This window comes from Arvicanthis niloticus, chromosome 26 (genome assembly GCF_011762505.2).
Source record: "Arvicanthis niloticus isolate mArvNil1 chromosome 26, mArvNil1.pat.X, whole genome shotgun sequence".
Lineage (NCBI taxonomy): Eukaryota > Metazoa > Chordata > Mammalia > Rodentia > Muridae > Arvicanthis > Arvicanthis niloticus.
The window spans coordinates 11,412,545-11,428,061 of NC_133434.1; the positions used below are offsets into that span (position 1 = coordinate 11,412,545).

General features: G+C 40.3%; 1 protein-coding gene across 2 annotated transcripts in view; it reads right to left on the minus strand.

Annotated features, from left to right (window-relative positions):
* The window catches only part of Arhgef12 (Rho guanine nucleotide exchange factor 12), a 128,824-nt gene extending 113,616 nt beyond the window's left edge, over nucleotides 1–15,208 (minus strand). For both annotated transcript variants that reach the window (XM_076924805.1, XM_076924804.1), the window contains exon 1: nucleotides 15,078–15,208. In XM_076924805.1, the coding sequence (XP_076780920.1) occupies nucleotides 15,078–15,109 (32 nt within the window). In that variant the 5' untranslated portion in view covers nucleotides 15,110–15,208. The remainder of the gene's footprint in view (nucleotides 1–15,077) is intronic.
* Between the last annotated feature and the right edge of the window lie 309 nt (nucleotides 15,209–15,517).

The following is a 15,517-nucleotide window of genomic DNA, read 5'->3' on the forward strand; positions in this document are numbered from 1 at the left end:
ACAATATAGAAACTGCTGCTTTAATTTATATTTAAAAACAAGAAATTAATCCCAGTAATCTAAGGACTTGGGAGGCAGAAGCAGGTGGCTCTGAGCCCAGGCCATCCAAACATCCTCTCTCAAGACTCAGCTGGGCTGGGGACAGGCCCGTGGGTCAAGACACTTGTTGCTCTCTCTCAGATGCCAGCACTCACATGGGGTGCTTCACCACTCCCTGTAACTCCAGTTCCAGGGGATCTGACACCCTCTTCTGGTCTCCTTAGACAAGTAGGCACACACTACATACATAAATAAAAATATTTTTTAAAAAGACAAGAAACTAATCTTTTGCTCAATTTTCTCACCTCGGTTTTACAGTTTCTATTTATATTGATAGACACAGTGTTATGTAAAATTGTATACAGTAGGAAATACAGTGAATCACGTGTAGAATGACTTTAAGTCTGATTCTAAAATCTTTCTAGTATGGAAGCACTAGGCCAGCCAATTCATGTTGTTGAATCTAAAGGGTTTTTTCTGCTGGTAAAGTGAGAATAACAAATGCCTTGTTGAGTTATTATAAGAATTAACGACAATATCCATAAGTACCTAGGATGATGTTTTTGTATATAGAAGCTAATTATTTTAACTAAATACGGAAACAGTTGTAAAAGCAAAGTAAATAAAAATTTAAATGATTCATCCCAAAACAAATATAAGGTCAGCAAAATGGCTCAACAGGTAAAGAAAGGCGCTTGCTGCTTAGGGCCTGGTCACCTGAGTTATTATATCCCTGCAATCCACATAGACAGAAGAGAACAAACTCCACGAAGTTGTCCTCAAACTTCTACAAGTGTGCCATGGTGCATGTACTCACACATATACATCATACATGCATGCACACACACATACACACACATACACACTAAATATTAGTTTACATAAGTGGCAATTTATTAGCTGTAACAAAACAAATGAATCATGCTGCTTGTGTGACAATATCATCCTAAAAATAAAATGTGGTGGAACTGGAGAGACATCCAGTTTGGTGTGTTTGCTGCCCTTGGAGAGGCCTGGAGCACAGTTCCCTTCACCCACAGTAGGCTGCTCATAACCACATATGGCTCTGGTGCTAGGGAGTCCAATGCCCTCTGCTGACCTCCTCGGACATCAGGCATGCACATGGCGTGGACATATATGTTACATTTTTAAAATCCAAACTTGAAAATACCTATAATAATCAAATTATTGAATCATTATGAATTGGTCATTTACCTGTTATTTTTTTCAAATTTGAATTTGTGTTTCATTTTGTTCTGGGGATTGAAGATAAGGCCTTGCAAATGCCAGGTACTAGGCAAGCTCTACAGCTACGTCCTGTTCACAGCCCTCCAACCCGACTAAGCTCATCAACCCTCTAAGACAACCAAACATTCTCCAGACTAGCAATACTGAGAACAGGAAGTTTTCCAAGCTGGATAAGCAGAGTTCTTACTGCTTACAGTGTGAGGAAGCAACACTAGCTAAAATTAGATATGGTGCCTACTTATACAAAATTAACAGACCTTTACCCCATGAAGGAGCTGTAATTATGGGGAAATGCAGCTTCCCAAAATCCTGCAGCTCCCCCTAAGGCCTGTGAAGTCCCCTCATGTGTAACAATGCTTCTGAGAGCACTCATTTCTCCATGCAATCTCTTATCAATTTTAGACCTAGCAGGACCCTAACACAACACCTCTGCAGCCTTTCTTTACCTAGAACTTTTTACTCACTCAGTAAAAAGTTTAAGAGCTTCTGTTTTTAAACAGCTATATACAAACTTCAATTTTTTCTGAAATTACTAAAAATATAATAAAACAGTTATAACTTAAAAATAATAAACACGTAAGTATCTCCTAAGCAAGTCCTAAAATTATTCATCCCACAGGATTTCTTTCTTCCAGTTGTTTGTTCTAAATGCTGTACTACTAGGGCTGAAGAGATGGCTCAGTAGTCAAGAGTGATTACTGCTCTTGCAGAAGACCCAGGTCTGGTTCCCAGGACCCACAGAGTAGCTCACAACCACCTGTAACTCCAATTCCAAGGGCTCTTCTGACCTCCTATCCATACATGAGACACATAAAGTCACACAAGCAAACACATACACACATAAAATAAAAAACTCCAACTTCTGAACTAGTCTTCCCAACATGCTGCAGAATTTCAGTAACAGAAAAAAAAATTACAAAGAAGGTGTGAAGATTGGCCCAGGTAAGTCTATAGCTATGAGACAATTACTTTTTAAACGGTAGAAAAATATTTTTTAAAAAGGGATATAATTATGGTAGTAAGAAATCTTTACTGTAGATTCTTTCTTTTGAAAAGGGAGGGGGTGGCAATTTGCTTCTATTGTCATACGTCACAAAAGCCTCACCTTCAGCCATGCCTGGTAAGCACACCCCTACAATCCCAGCTCTCCAAAGGCAGAGGATCTATAGTTCAAGCCCAGCCTATGATTACACAGTGAAACCCTGTTTCAATAAGTAAAAATATAAAAATAAAAACAAGAACAAAATAACCAAGGGCAAGGCTAGTGGAACGTATGCCTAGCAAGTACAAGGCCCTGGGCTCAATCCCCAGCACCATAAAAATAAAAAACAAATAACCATCTATTAAAAGGCATTGACTGTTTTTTTTTCCACCTTACATATTCGGTATAATAAATTAATTTCTGCTCTTCTAATACCAAAAATATCTGTATCAAACAGAGTATAAACATATTAAAAGAACTTTAGACTAACTGTGACAGAAAATGACATATCAACAAGGATTAGGTTGATAATAATGATAAAAAGCAGGGTGTGGTGGTGCACACCTATAATCCCAGCCTTTAGGAGGCAGGGTTACTAAATTTTTTAGGACAGCCTAGTCTGCATATCAAATTCTCTGCTAGCCAAGACTACACAGCAAGATCCTGTCTCTCAAAACACCAATCAAAGTAACACTATACAAATAAGAATGGCATATCAAAGAATAACTCACCACAGATAAAATTTACTTGTTTATATTTAAATAGACTACATTGCTGTGAGCAACCAAAGCCAGAACCAATTCAACAGCAAGAAAAACTGAAATTAAAATAATTTTATTTGCCAGGTAGTGGTGGCGCACACCTTTAATCCCAGCACTTGGGAAGCAGAGGCAGCGGATTTCTGAGTTCGAGGCCAGCCTGGTCTACGGAGTGAGTTCCAGGACACCCAGAACTACACAGAGAAACCCTGTCTCGAAAATCAAAACAAAACAAAACAAAACAAAACATTTTTATTTAAGTTAACAAATGTCATTTGAAACTAGTTGTAGTTCCTACATAGATTCTGAAATTAGGTTAACAACAATTTAATTAAAGAAATATAGAGCTATTTCAATGCACACAAAGGCTGTTTTAAGTGTCTACACAGAGATAAGAAGCCAGTTAAAATAATTTCAATAATGGTATTATACTAACATACTTCCATCATATATGGAGAGAGAGAGAGAGAGAGAGAGAGAGAGAGAGAGAGAGAGAGAGAGAGAGAGTGTGTACACACTTACTTATTCAGTATTAACTCAGTAAACACTGTAAGCTCTCTTTGCTGGCACCATTTTCCCATACCAAGTACAAACTTTAAAAAGGGAGTCTCTCTTTGATTTGCTCCCACTGTTTCCCCAAAACTGAATGTTCCTACATATATTAACGCACGCCCCTTACTCCTTATACCTCAGAAATAACAGACACATTGCCTGCACAGACATCCTGAGTCATAACTGCAGCATGAAGGCCCTGAGATTCATTACCCTGAGCAGTTAAAGTGGTGGTAATGATTTCTAAACTAAAATTAGACTTCCTTTACTCTTATTATCACTGTGATGACCTCAAGGATGTGATAGCTCTTTTCTCTGCTCAACTGACAGCACAGGTGAGCTAAGGATTTTTGTAAGTGATTCTGATGTTCTTCTCCAGGTTAAATAACATCTCAGCTCCCAGATGACTTGGAGCCATTAAGAACTGGGATTCCTTTCAACTGGCATCATTCCAACAGAAGCTCAGTAAGAAATAAAACCTCCTGCAAATCAAATCTGTTGCAATGTTATTTTTCCCCCCAGAGGTTGGTTACCTGCTTCTGTTACTTACACACACACCACACCATCACCACCACCACCACCCCCGCCGCTGCCACCACCACCAGTGCCACCACTGCCCCCCACCACCACCACCACCACCAGTGCCACCACCACTGCTACTACCACCACACACACCCCTAAAGTTGAGTAAAGACAAGGTGAGAAAAGTAGATCCTGTTGCAAACCTCCTTCAGGAACACTCCATGAAATCAAAACAAGATCTGACTGTCAAACTCTACACACTCATGAACATCCTCTCCGACTGACAGCACTCTAGAGTTCTCAGTACCACTGTCTAACCATTAGACAATGAGGATATAATGTAAGAAGTCACATCCAAACTACACGGAGTCTCAGTGAGACCTTTACTGGTGACATCAGGATATCCAGAGGCTTCACTATAACCCCATGAGGAGAGACAAGGGAAGAGAAAGATTAACCAAGACCGTCCATGCACTGATCACTGCTGAAGCTACTGACAGGAACACAGAGGCTCTGTACATGAATAAGCCTGTCCCATACACTACAGAGCCTATAGAATAAGTGTGTACTGAGCAGCTCCAGTGCTAGGCTGCATTACTGTCCCCACTTACTCAGCCCCCATAGTCCTTCCTTACAAAGATTACACAGCCTTACCAGTGATCACATGCCTTCTAATGCCACCTGCAGGAGAGTACTCATCCCTACTCCACTGATAATGAACCTTACTTTTTCCTACGAGCTAATCTGATGTGACTGAACAAAAGCTTCAAGAGTCATCATATGCAGCCAGCTGTGGTGGTGCACACCTTTAGTCCCAGCAATCAGGAGACAGACGCAGGTGGATCTCTGATGTTTGAGGCCAGCCTGGTCTACAGATGCAGTTCCAGGACAGCCAGGGCTACACAGAGAAACCCCATTTCAAAAAACAAACAAACAAAAAGTCAGCATGTACGTCCATCCATGTCCTTGTCCTTTCTCTCTGACACAGTTACCATGAATTTTGACAACCAGGTTCCTGCAGCCAGGTTCCAAGACAAGACCCAGGAAGTGATGGTGCAGCCATTCTACACCTGACACTGCCATCCCCAGTTTTACTGTAACCTGTAAAACCTGGCAAATAACACCTACCACGTCAGGACAGATACACAGAACATTAAAACAATGGGTTGCCGTGTTTTTGTAGCATTGCTAAGAGAAAGGGATGATGTTATCGTAACTAAAGTGGTGGTATACTTCTAACTACAGCACTTGGGACGCAGAGACAAGAGGATTCCGAGGTCAAGCTTACTCTGAACTATATATACACACAGCAAGACCTTGTCTCCAGGACTGGAACAGGTTTAAATACAGTTATTTCTAAGAAGTATGTCTGAAAACCAATGGAGGGGTAGAAACTGAGGTAAAAGAGCAGGAAGATGACTTTATGGCATGACTTCATAATATTCATTGTCTCTTGGTATCTCTGCCACACCTGCGTGTGTGTGCGTATGTGTGCTCCTGTGCTTGTGCGTGTGTGTGTGCTCTTGCACATGCATGTGCGCACCCACAAGAGTCACAGCACTAGGGAAGCATGAGTGTCACAGCGCTGGTGTGTATAACCCCGAGTGCCATGACACTGATGTGGAGGCTGGAGGACAACTCTCAGGATTTGGTTCTTACCTTCCATCATGTGGCTTCCAAAGCTGGTGACAGGCACCATTACCAGCTGTGCTATTTTGGAAGCCCAGAGACCAGATCTGCTATTGAACCTAGAGTTCACTCATTGGCTACGCCGGCTGACAAATGAACTCCAGAGACCTGATGTCTCCAGCCCACCCCAGTGCTGGGGTTACAGATTACCACTATCATTCGCCCCCACCCCTGCTTTTACATGGTGCTAAGGATCCACTCTCAGGTCCTCACTTTACCAATTGAGCCATCACCCCAGTCCCGGAAAGGAAAAATTCTAACTATGATTCTTGTGGTGACTAAAAACCACTTGAGTGACTACAAAAATCAACTTTGGCAAAATAACACTGTATTACATGAACATGTTTATACTGCAGCTAAGTAATGTCTGAACATTGCAATAACCTGCAAATACAATTAGAAATAATGTCTGCACTTTGTATCCTAGACTCTCAAAGTACTTTACAAACATCAGTGTAACCTTCGCATCACCTGCCATGCGGGTGTTATACAACATTGCAACTAGCTATCCTTCTGCCACAGAACACTCAGATACCCCTCAAGAGTAGTCACCCTGAGACGTCTGCCCAAGCAACCAATAAAACAGGAAATAAGCTGACAGTGCATGTGCCACCAACAATCTCCAAGAAGACCAGACCTTCACCCACAAGAACCACTTCCTCTGAGTAAACCACAGAGACACCAGGCAAACCACAGCAGATCAGCATGTATGTCGACACAAGAAAGACTGATAACACATCTAAAAATCTACACGAAGGCATGCTTGTACTACACATCTTTATGTGTATTTGGGGACACTGTACTCTTCTAGTGGGTACTGTCGGCATTAAGTGATCAATTTCAAAGTTAATGCTTTCAGATGATCTGGCTTTTATACAATAATGGACATTTTCTGAGCCCATGGAACACCTACAGAAATCCCTCTTTATTAATTATACAGATTGAAAAACAGCATTTATATTTAATACTTTGTTAAATTACAGTCTAAAAGTAGTATCTTTAATAACTGCAATATACTTTATAGTGTCAAAATAAGAAGCCATGTGACCAGTGGCTACAACTTTAAATTGGTTCCCCCTCCTCCCTTCCTTCTCTGTACAATCCCACTATCTAGCCCAGGCTGGTCTAGAACTCAAGATCCTCCTGCCTTAGCCGCCAAGTGCTGGAATTACAGCCATGTGCCACTAACATATTCTCCTACACATTTCTAATTGCTGTGTGACTATTATTACAGTCCTAAGCCAGAAAGACTTTTTTTTTCCTGGCTATTAGATCTGCTTGTCTCTAAACACAAGGAAGCCACCCAGGCCTGACTAAGACTTTAAAAACCACGAGTCAGCATCTGAACTCATTAAAAATCATTTGGGCTATGAGTGTGAACTCACAGCTGCACTGAGGCATGTCAGGTTAACACAGGAACCATAATGTGCTTCTTCAACCAAGAGTCAAAACCACACACGAAAGCACTTTGAGAAGAGCTGACCCTCAGCACCACCGTATACCATTCTGCAAGATCAAAATCCACAGTATCCCAGGTGTCAGGTCCACAAGCATCTTACAAACACCTCACACATGGTTACCTCTGATACGTCAGACACACTAAGTCAAAAACATAAAATTTCCAATTTCAAAACTTACTAGCAAAACCCAAAAGATCAAGGATATCTACTTAAATAACATTTGATTAAATAAGTATCAAAGGAAGTCTACCAATAAAACATTAACGTGTTCTTTAATCTTAGATATCATATAGTAATTGAAACACACTTTTTCTGTTGCTTGTTTGTCTTGAGTAATAACTCTCCCAAAACCAAGAAAGTAAAATGGTTTTCTGAGGTTCGTTTTTATTACATGTTTGGTTACATGTACGCTCGCTGGAGAGTCCCTGCATGTGAGTGCAGGCGCCTGTGGAGGCCAGGGGCACCTCCTCCCCGTGGAGTTGGACCTGCAGTAGGTTAAGGGCCTTCTGATGTGGCTGCTGGGAACTGAACTTGGGTCCTCTACAAGAGCAGTACACACTCCTAGCCAGAACCACCTCTCTAGCCAGAAGAAAGTAGTATTTAAATTTTAACACTAATCTATTCTACTAGGAAATTACTACTAAGCAAGCACTGCGGAGCTATTTCTTAAAATTGGTATGATGACATAAGTTTTTTGTTTTTGTTTTTTTGTTTTTTTTTTTAACATTTTAAGTAACTTAGACTGAAACAATTCACTAAGGAGAAGAACAGTTTCCAGATGCCTCTTACTATATTACCTCTAAGCTACAACTGCATCTCTTCACTGTCCCCAGTGATACTTTATCTTCACTTCTGACTAACTTTGACTCTGCAAAGGCTCCTGACGGCATTTCTTTATTCTACTTTTTGATGTACTAAGGGAACTACATTTGAAAGAATCACTTTGTAAAGAAGTCTTCTAAAACATGAGTAATTGTTTAAGTAGCGAATTTGATAACTGTGTTCTTATATATATTTGTTTCATTTGGTTGTTACAATCTCTTACATACATTTTAAAATAAACATGGAGCCAGAGAATATAGCTGTTTACCCAGCAAGCCTGAGGCCATCAATTTATCCCCAGTACAAAATGTATAGATACATTCATGCACACATCTACCTATCTACCTAAATTTTTTCTGAGAATCTTTCTCTACCTGTAATTCTGGGGCTAGGGCTATGCCTGGAGAAAAATCAAAGAACTCAAAATTGCAGTAAAAATAAGTTGGAACTTGCTTCTCCAGAATATGAATCATATAGAATATCACATTTTGTACCAGAAAACCAACTAAGAACTATAGTAGGAGAGCAAGTCAGGCAAAGCTAATAAAATATTGAGAGACAGACTGACATTTAGACAATGGAACAAGAGAAAACATAACTCAGCTAAACAAAGACTAAGTAAGGGGAGGAGAGCCAGGAAGGAAGCAGCCGCTAACCACGTGAACCATTACAGGCATGCAGGCTCAAAATGGCAGAAAAGCATCATCTAGCCTGGTACAGCAAGAATGCACAGGTTACCAGGACGACTTAAAAGAACAGCTGGAGCTGGAGATCAGGAACAGCTTCCTGACTACAAACCCTATCAGCTCGTTGTTCAGTCTCCTGAGGAAGTGACAAAAGCTTTATTCTCTAGAGATATTTAAAGTTAGCACAGATAAGGGACCAGGAAGAAAGCATCCTGTAAGAAAAAATGCCCTATTCTTTTTTTTTTTGTGTGTGTGTGTGTGAGGTTGAAAAGCAGCTAAACAATGGTGAACAGAAAAACATAAAATATGTAAAAAAATAATAATAATGATAATAATAATAATAATTTAAGATTAAAAAACAAGCCGGGTGGTGGTGGTACACACCTTTAATCCCAGCACTTGGAAGGCAGAGGCAGGTGGATTTCTGAGTTCGAGGCCAGCCTGGTCTACAGAGTGAGTTCCAGGACAGCCAGGACTACACAGAGAAACCCTGTCTCAAAAACAAAAAACAAAACAAAACAAAAACACAAAAAAAAAAAAAAAAAAAGATTAAAAATCAAAAAGTCAGGCAGTGGTGGTGACCGCCTTTAATCCCAGCACTCAGGAGACAGAGTGCTCAATCTTACAGATAATGATTTATGACTCAAAAAGTCAGGCAGATCTCTGACTTTATGGCCAGCCTGGTCTATAAAGTAAGTTCCAGGACAGCCAGAGCTACACAGAGAAACCTTGTCTCAAAATAAAATATATTTAATTAATTAATTTAATAATAATGATGATGATGGCTTAAATGCAAAAAAATCCAGATTAAAGCCTTGAATCTAAAGGTTTGCCTGGCATACTACGCCTTTGGTTTCAGCAGCAGCACAGGTAAAATATATAATAATAATAATAATATGTATGCTTGTCTCAGTTTTATAAGCTTGACTTGATTATGAATTGCCTTAAAGTATACATAAATAATGAAAATGAGTTGCCTTAAAGTATACATAAATAATGAAAATGAGTTGCCTTAAAGTATACATAAATAATGAAAATATGATCAGCCATACACCAAATTAAAAAACATTATAAATATTAAATATTATACTAACATACAATATCACTGTATACATGAAAGAATATTTTATTCAAAAGAAGCTGAAACAGTTATATCACTATTCTGAAGACTCCTAATTAAGAGAAGGGATCTTATCTCCACATAAATTAAATCATCAAATCCAAATTTTAACAGATGAGACAAAATTAAGGTGAGCCTCCTTGTCCTAAAAACAACAGCACAGTCCATTTCTGAGAGATAAGTAATTATGTAGTAAGACCTATTTGTTCCTGCCTTGCTGGAGGAGGAACCCAAGCACCCTGTTACTAATCTAGAGTCCCAGCCACTAAGAAGCAATTCTAGTAATTGTCAGACAACCAGAGCACAAGATCCCTCCAATCACCTGTGGGGAACCAATAAAACATCCTGCTGTGTCTATGATCTATGATGTTAACAGGTTAACACTGCAGTATAAATAATGTAACAAATAGTGTGGGGGGGGGGGGCCGGGGAACACTGCAGTGTTAACATGTTAACAACCAAAATCACTAATGTATTAAGTGGTATCAGCAGACTAACACACATTTGTAGCAATTTCAAATAAAGTGTCCTTTGTCAACTCATGAAACAAATAGAAACACAATGTAAGTGTATTTTAGTCAGAAAGACCAAACTCCTTATTTTTTAAAAGTTACTTTGGATTCTCCATGTTGACTGGCAAAATTGTAGGAGTACATGTACTATATTACAGGCTTATATGAATCAGGGTTTTATTGTGAACTTAGAAAAGACAAAATATTATAAAGTTGGCACTGTGACACTCCCTATTCTCCCTGTCAAGTTATTATTTGAAATGGATTCATTGTATAAGAAAATATTACAAATAGTTCAATCTTACAGAAAATAACATACTGCCCTAAAGGGGTAGGTAGGTTGCTTGTTTTGTTATTAACTAGAAGAACTATAAGACCACTTTGGCAGAAAAAAAGAAACAAGACTGATAGCTGTACATATGAATATAAAGTTACAGGCTTCTGTGTTCACTTTAAAGCTACTTAAATGTCAGCTTAAAGCTAAATTCGGTACTGAGTAAATTCCAACACATCAAAAACTTGTGTCAATCTACAAACCAAAAACAGCAAGATCTGTAAGTCCCAGACAAAACAAAGTCCATGAGTCTCAAGGAAGACCCTGCTGACTTTCCCAGCTATATGACCCTGAAAAGTTGCTGTTAACAGAATCTACTCAGAAATCATTCACTAGGTCCATTGAAAAAACATCCTTTCCTGTCTACTTCTGCCACTCTCCGAACAGAAACAAGCCAGAAAGCACCGAAAATTATTAGGATATTTTAGGGCTACATAGAGCCATTAATGCAGAAGGAAAAGCAGCAATCAGACACTCATCACTTTTTGAGTCTTCTGACTTCTTAGTAGTTACAAAGGAAGCAACTAGAAAGCATCCATAAAATACTTAATTTAAAAATGCTCTTCAGGGGCTGGAAAGATATCTCAGTGGTTAAGAGCACTGGCTGCTCCTCCAGAAGACCCAGATTGAATTCCTAGCACCCACATGGCAGCTCACAATTGTCTGTGACTCCAGTTCCAGGGGACCCATCACACCAACCATACATGTGGTCCACACATCAAAGCATGCAGGCAAAACACCCAAAATAAAAATACTCAAAATAAAATAAATAAATCTAAAAAAAAAAAAAAACTACATAAAAACACAAGTCTTAGCGGGGTAGTCACTTGCCTTTAGTCCCAGCAATCGGGAGGCAGAGGCAGGCAGATCTCTTGTGAGTTCCAGGCCAACCTGATCTACAAAACAAGTCCTAGATAGTCAGGGCTAGTCAAAGAAATTCTGCCTCGAAAATCACCCCAAAAAGAAATAAAAAGAGAAAAAAGGGGGGAAAAACTAAGAGAAAGAAAAAAGGGAGCAAATGGGTACATGAATTTAACTGCAAAATAATAACAGGATGTAACAGGGTAGTGAGTATCCAAAGCGACCAATCAGAGCCTGAACAGAACTGAATTCCATCCCAGCCCCAGCACGTCCCTAACACAAGAATAAAACCCTTCTTATCTTGTTCAGCCATGTGTCGCCTGCCACAAACTGCAAAACAGAACAACGCCCAAAACCAGCTAGTCTGATTTCCACTGAGGACAGACAGACTCTGTAGTCAGAAGCACCACAATGAAAGAACTCCAACTCACACAGCTGCCCTGGTGGCTCTGCACACTCTACAGAACAAAGCCACACCACATACAGTACTTCAAACTTGAAAGGGTCTCGGAAAAGTTGCACTGGCACTATTAATTTGCCAACAGTCCTAGAATTCGTAAAATATATCTCCTGCTCACTGGATCAGTGAGAGAAGATGTACATAGTGCTGAGAAGAAGTTAGTCTGTAAGAACTCCGCTAAGGCACTCTGACATAAGTATTACTAAACCAGTACTTCCAGATCTCACTTCAACATATATTCAAACCAGGAACTACTGACTACTCTCTTAAAGAGAAAGGGCTGCTTTATATTTACAGAGTAAGTTTAGGAAAGAAAGAAAAAAAAAAAAAAAAAGTAGTGGTCACCCAGTAATTCTTTTTTTAAAGGAGAGGAAAAAAGACACCAAACCCAAGTGCCTGACAAAAAGAACAGCATTCCAAATCAGTTTTAAAGTAAACCTTCCAGGATCTTATTTTACATGGCTCGGTTGTCTGAAGCAACAGAGTGAAGGTTTATGATAAGAAGTTAGTTAGGTCTAAGTCCCACAAAGCATTAACATATTTAGACTGCTTCCCTTCACCAATGTTAAAAGATGAAACACTTCAGCTGGACAGTGGTAGTGCACACCTTTGATCCCAGCACTCAGAAGGAGGCAGATGATCTCTGGGTTCAAGGCCAGCCTGCAGACAGAACAGCCAGGGCTATACAGAGAAACCCTGTCTTGGGGGAAGGGAGGCAGATACAACACTTGACTCCATAGAATGTGGACTCCATCCACTGTTCTCACATAAATATCTAAGAGTAAGAATCCAGCAGGGAGGTGGCCCAGCTCTTTAAGATGCTTAAGCAGGAGGAGGACTGTCATGCTGCTACACACAGCCAGATACTACACACAGCAAGAACCTGTCTAAAAAAAAAAAAAAAAAAAAAAAAAGTGGAGGGGGGGGGCACTTAAGAGATGGCACAACAGGGCTGGAGAGATGGCTCAGTGGTTAAGAGCACTGACTGCTCTTCCAGAGGTCCTGAGTTCAATTCCCAGCAACCACATGGTGGCTCACAACCATCTGGGGTCTGATGCCTTCTTCTGGTATGTCTGAAGACAGCAGCGGTGTACTCACATAAAATAAATAAATAAATCTTTAAAAAAAAAAAAAAAAGAGAGAGAGAGAGATGGCAAAAACAGTTAAGAGCACATTCTGTACTTGCTCTTGCAGAGGACCCAAGTTAGATATCCAGCACAGCTCACAAGCACCCATGGAATCCTAAAGCCTCTTCTAGCCTCTGAAGGCATCTGCACTCAGGTGCACATACCTGCACACACAGATATATGAACAAGAAATAGGCAGGGGTTTTTTTAAAGGATTTATTCGTGTACTTTTACTTCTGCATGTGTAATGTTCATACAATGAATTAAGTTATAAAAAAAAATTTCAATGTTTATGTCCAGTGTATTTATATACCAGAAAGAGAAGAAAAATCCCTGAGAATCAAAGCTGGGGAGAAAAAAAAAATCCTTTCATGGGTGCTTCTGTGTGACTTTTGTGTGGAATGAGTCAGTGACTCTAAATTCTGTTCCTACAAATTAAACTCTGTAACATCTTAATGAAAACCACGACTACATCAGTTTCTGGTAAGTCTGCTTAACTATAGGCTCAACTGGCAGAAAAGAGCTGAATGAACCAGTAGAACAATTATCTGGACACCTGTGAGTGATTTCTCAGAAGCTAACCATCAGGAAAGGAGAGGGAACAGGGTGGAACCTTATGGCAGGCAGACCCGTAACAACTGTCTCTACATAGAAGTACATTGTATCAGCAGGAAAACTGAAATGAAATCCTGCCTAACAGAGTAGACAAACAAAGGATAAACATAAGTACTTTAAATATTTAGGGGCATCTTTTAGGTGAACACTCACTTGACACTGGAAAACATCAACAGGAAAAGGAAGTTCTGTCTCTGGAGAAGCTGTTATGGTATGATAATGGAATTTGGCCCCTTTAAAAATCAACAAATGAGTCGCACAGTTGGGTGAGACTCTCTCATTAGGAAATTAAACTGCTTTCCGCAGGAGCACTACTGTTGCTCTTGAAGACTTTCCGTCTTCTGCTTCAATTATTTGGTTGTTTTGTTTTGTTTTTTATGACAGCAATTTGAAGGTTGACTTTTAAAAAGGCAGGATAAAATTTGGAATTAATATACAATGTCATAATTAAGTTGAGGAATAAAATATGCTAAAGGACCCAACTTGCTTTCACTAAAAAGAACTCAAAAGACCTCTTAAGTGAAGAACTACACTTGGACTACAAACTCTACACACCACACCGTGTCACCCGATTAACAAACAAGATCCACCTGCCATAACTAAAACAGACCTAGGGTTTACATCTCTTAAATGCTAGGGCTTATGGAAGATGAAATGTAAAAAAAAAAAAAAAAAAGAATAATTAGAAGCAGGCCCCATGATTTTCTCTCATTTCCTTTAGCTCCTGGAAACTGTCCCCAGCAAGAACCCGTGATTTACTGGTAATGTCAACATTCTAGAAAATTAGGTAATTAATAATTAAACACTATGCAGGTCAACATGTAAAAAGAGATCAGAGTCACAAATCACCATGCAGAGGGATGAAAATTAAGTTCACAGACAGAAACTCCTAAAACTGAGAGTCCTGAACTACCACAGGTCTGGAATCAACCCCAATGATGTACCAATACCCACCGACCTCAAGGTCTGACCTTCACCCAAAATGACCTCCCTTCTGGTTCCAAAATGAGTACACAATCTTAATGCACCCGACAGAAAACCACAATCATGGTTTTCCTTCATTTCCTCTGAGAATATGGGGGAAAGTTTCTCTCCCGAAAAACTGCATTTCCAAATTCAATCAACCGGATAACTTGGCAACAACCCTAGACTAATTGCACAGCTCCGAAACAACCCTCTTTCCTATGCCTGTCAATTGCACTAGCTGAAGGCAAATCTGCAATCACTGACGCCCCTGCTGCGTGGGGCCGAATCCAGGGAAGGTTAGCGACCGAGGAACTTCATACCCACCTGTCCGTGATAGTAGACTGTGTGCCACTCATTGGGGCCCTTGGCGAGAGGTCTTCTTTTTATCCAACTTGCATTTTACAGTAACACCTCCACACCCCACCCCCAGTGCTCTGGGATCAGGCCCAATTTCGGCAGGGACACAAAAGTCCAACTCAAAACTCCATTCAGTCATCTAGAACATCCGATTGCAAGGGGTCAAGGAAAGGGGATGCGGGTTGAAGCAAAACAAGTTATCTCCCCCAAACCAACCGAGCAAGTCGGCCACAAGGCGAGCTCAAGAACTAAGAACGATCCTCAGCGAGGCACGGGGAGAAAACTTCGTCACAGAGGGAAGTCGCGAGCCGTAGGACGGGAACCCAGATCCCTCCGGGGCTGGGGCAGGATCGGCTCGGGGACGGGCGTCGGCTCCTGTCCCGAGTCGGCGGGGGCCCAGCCCTCGG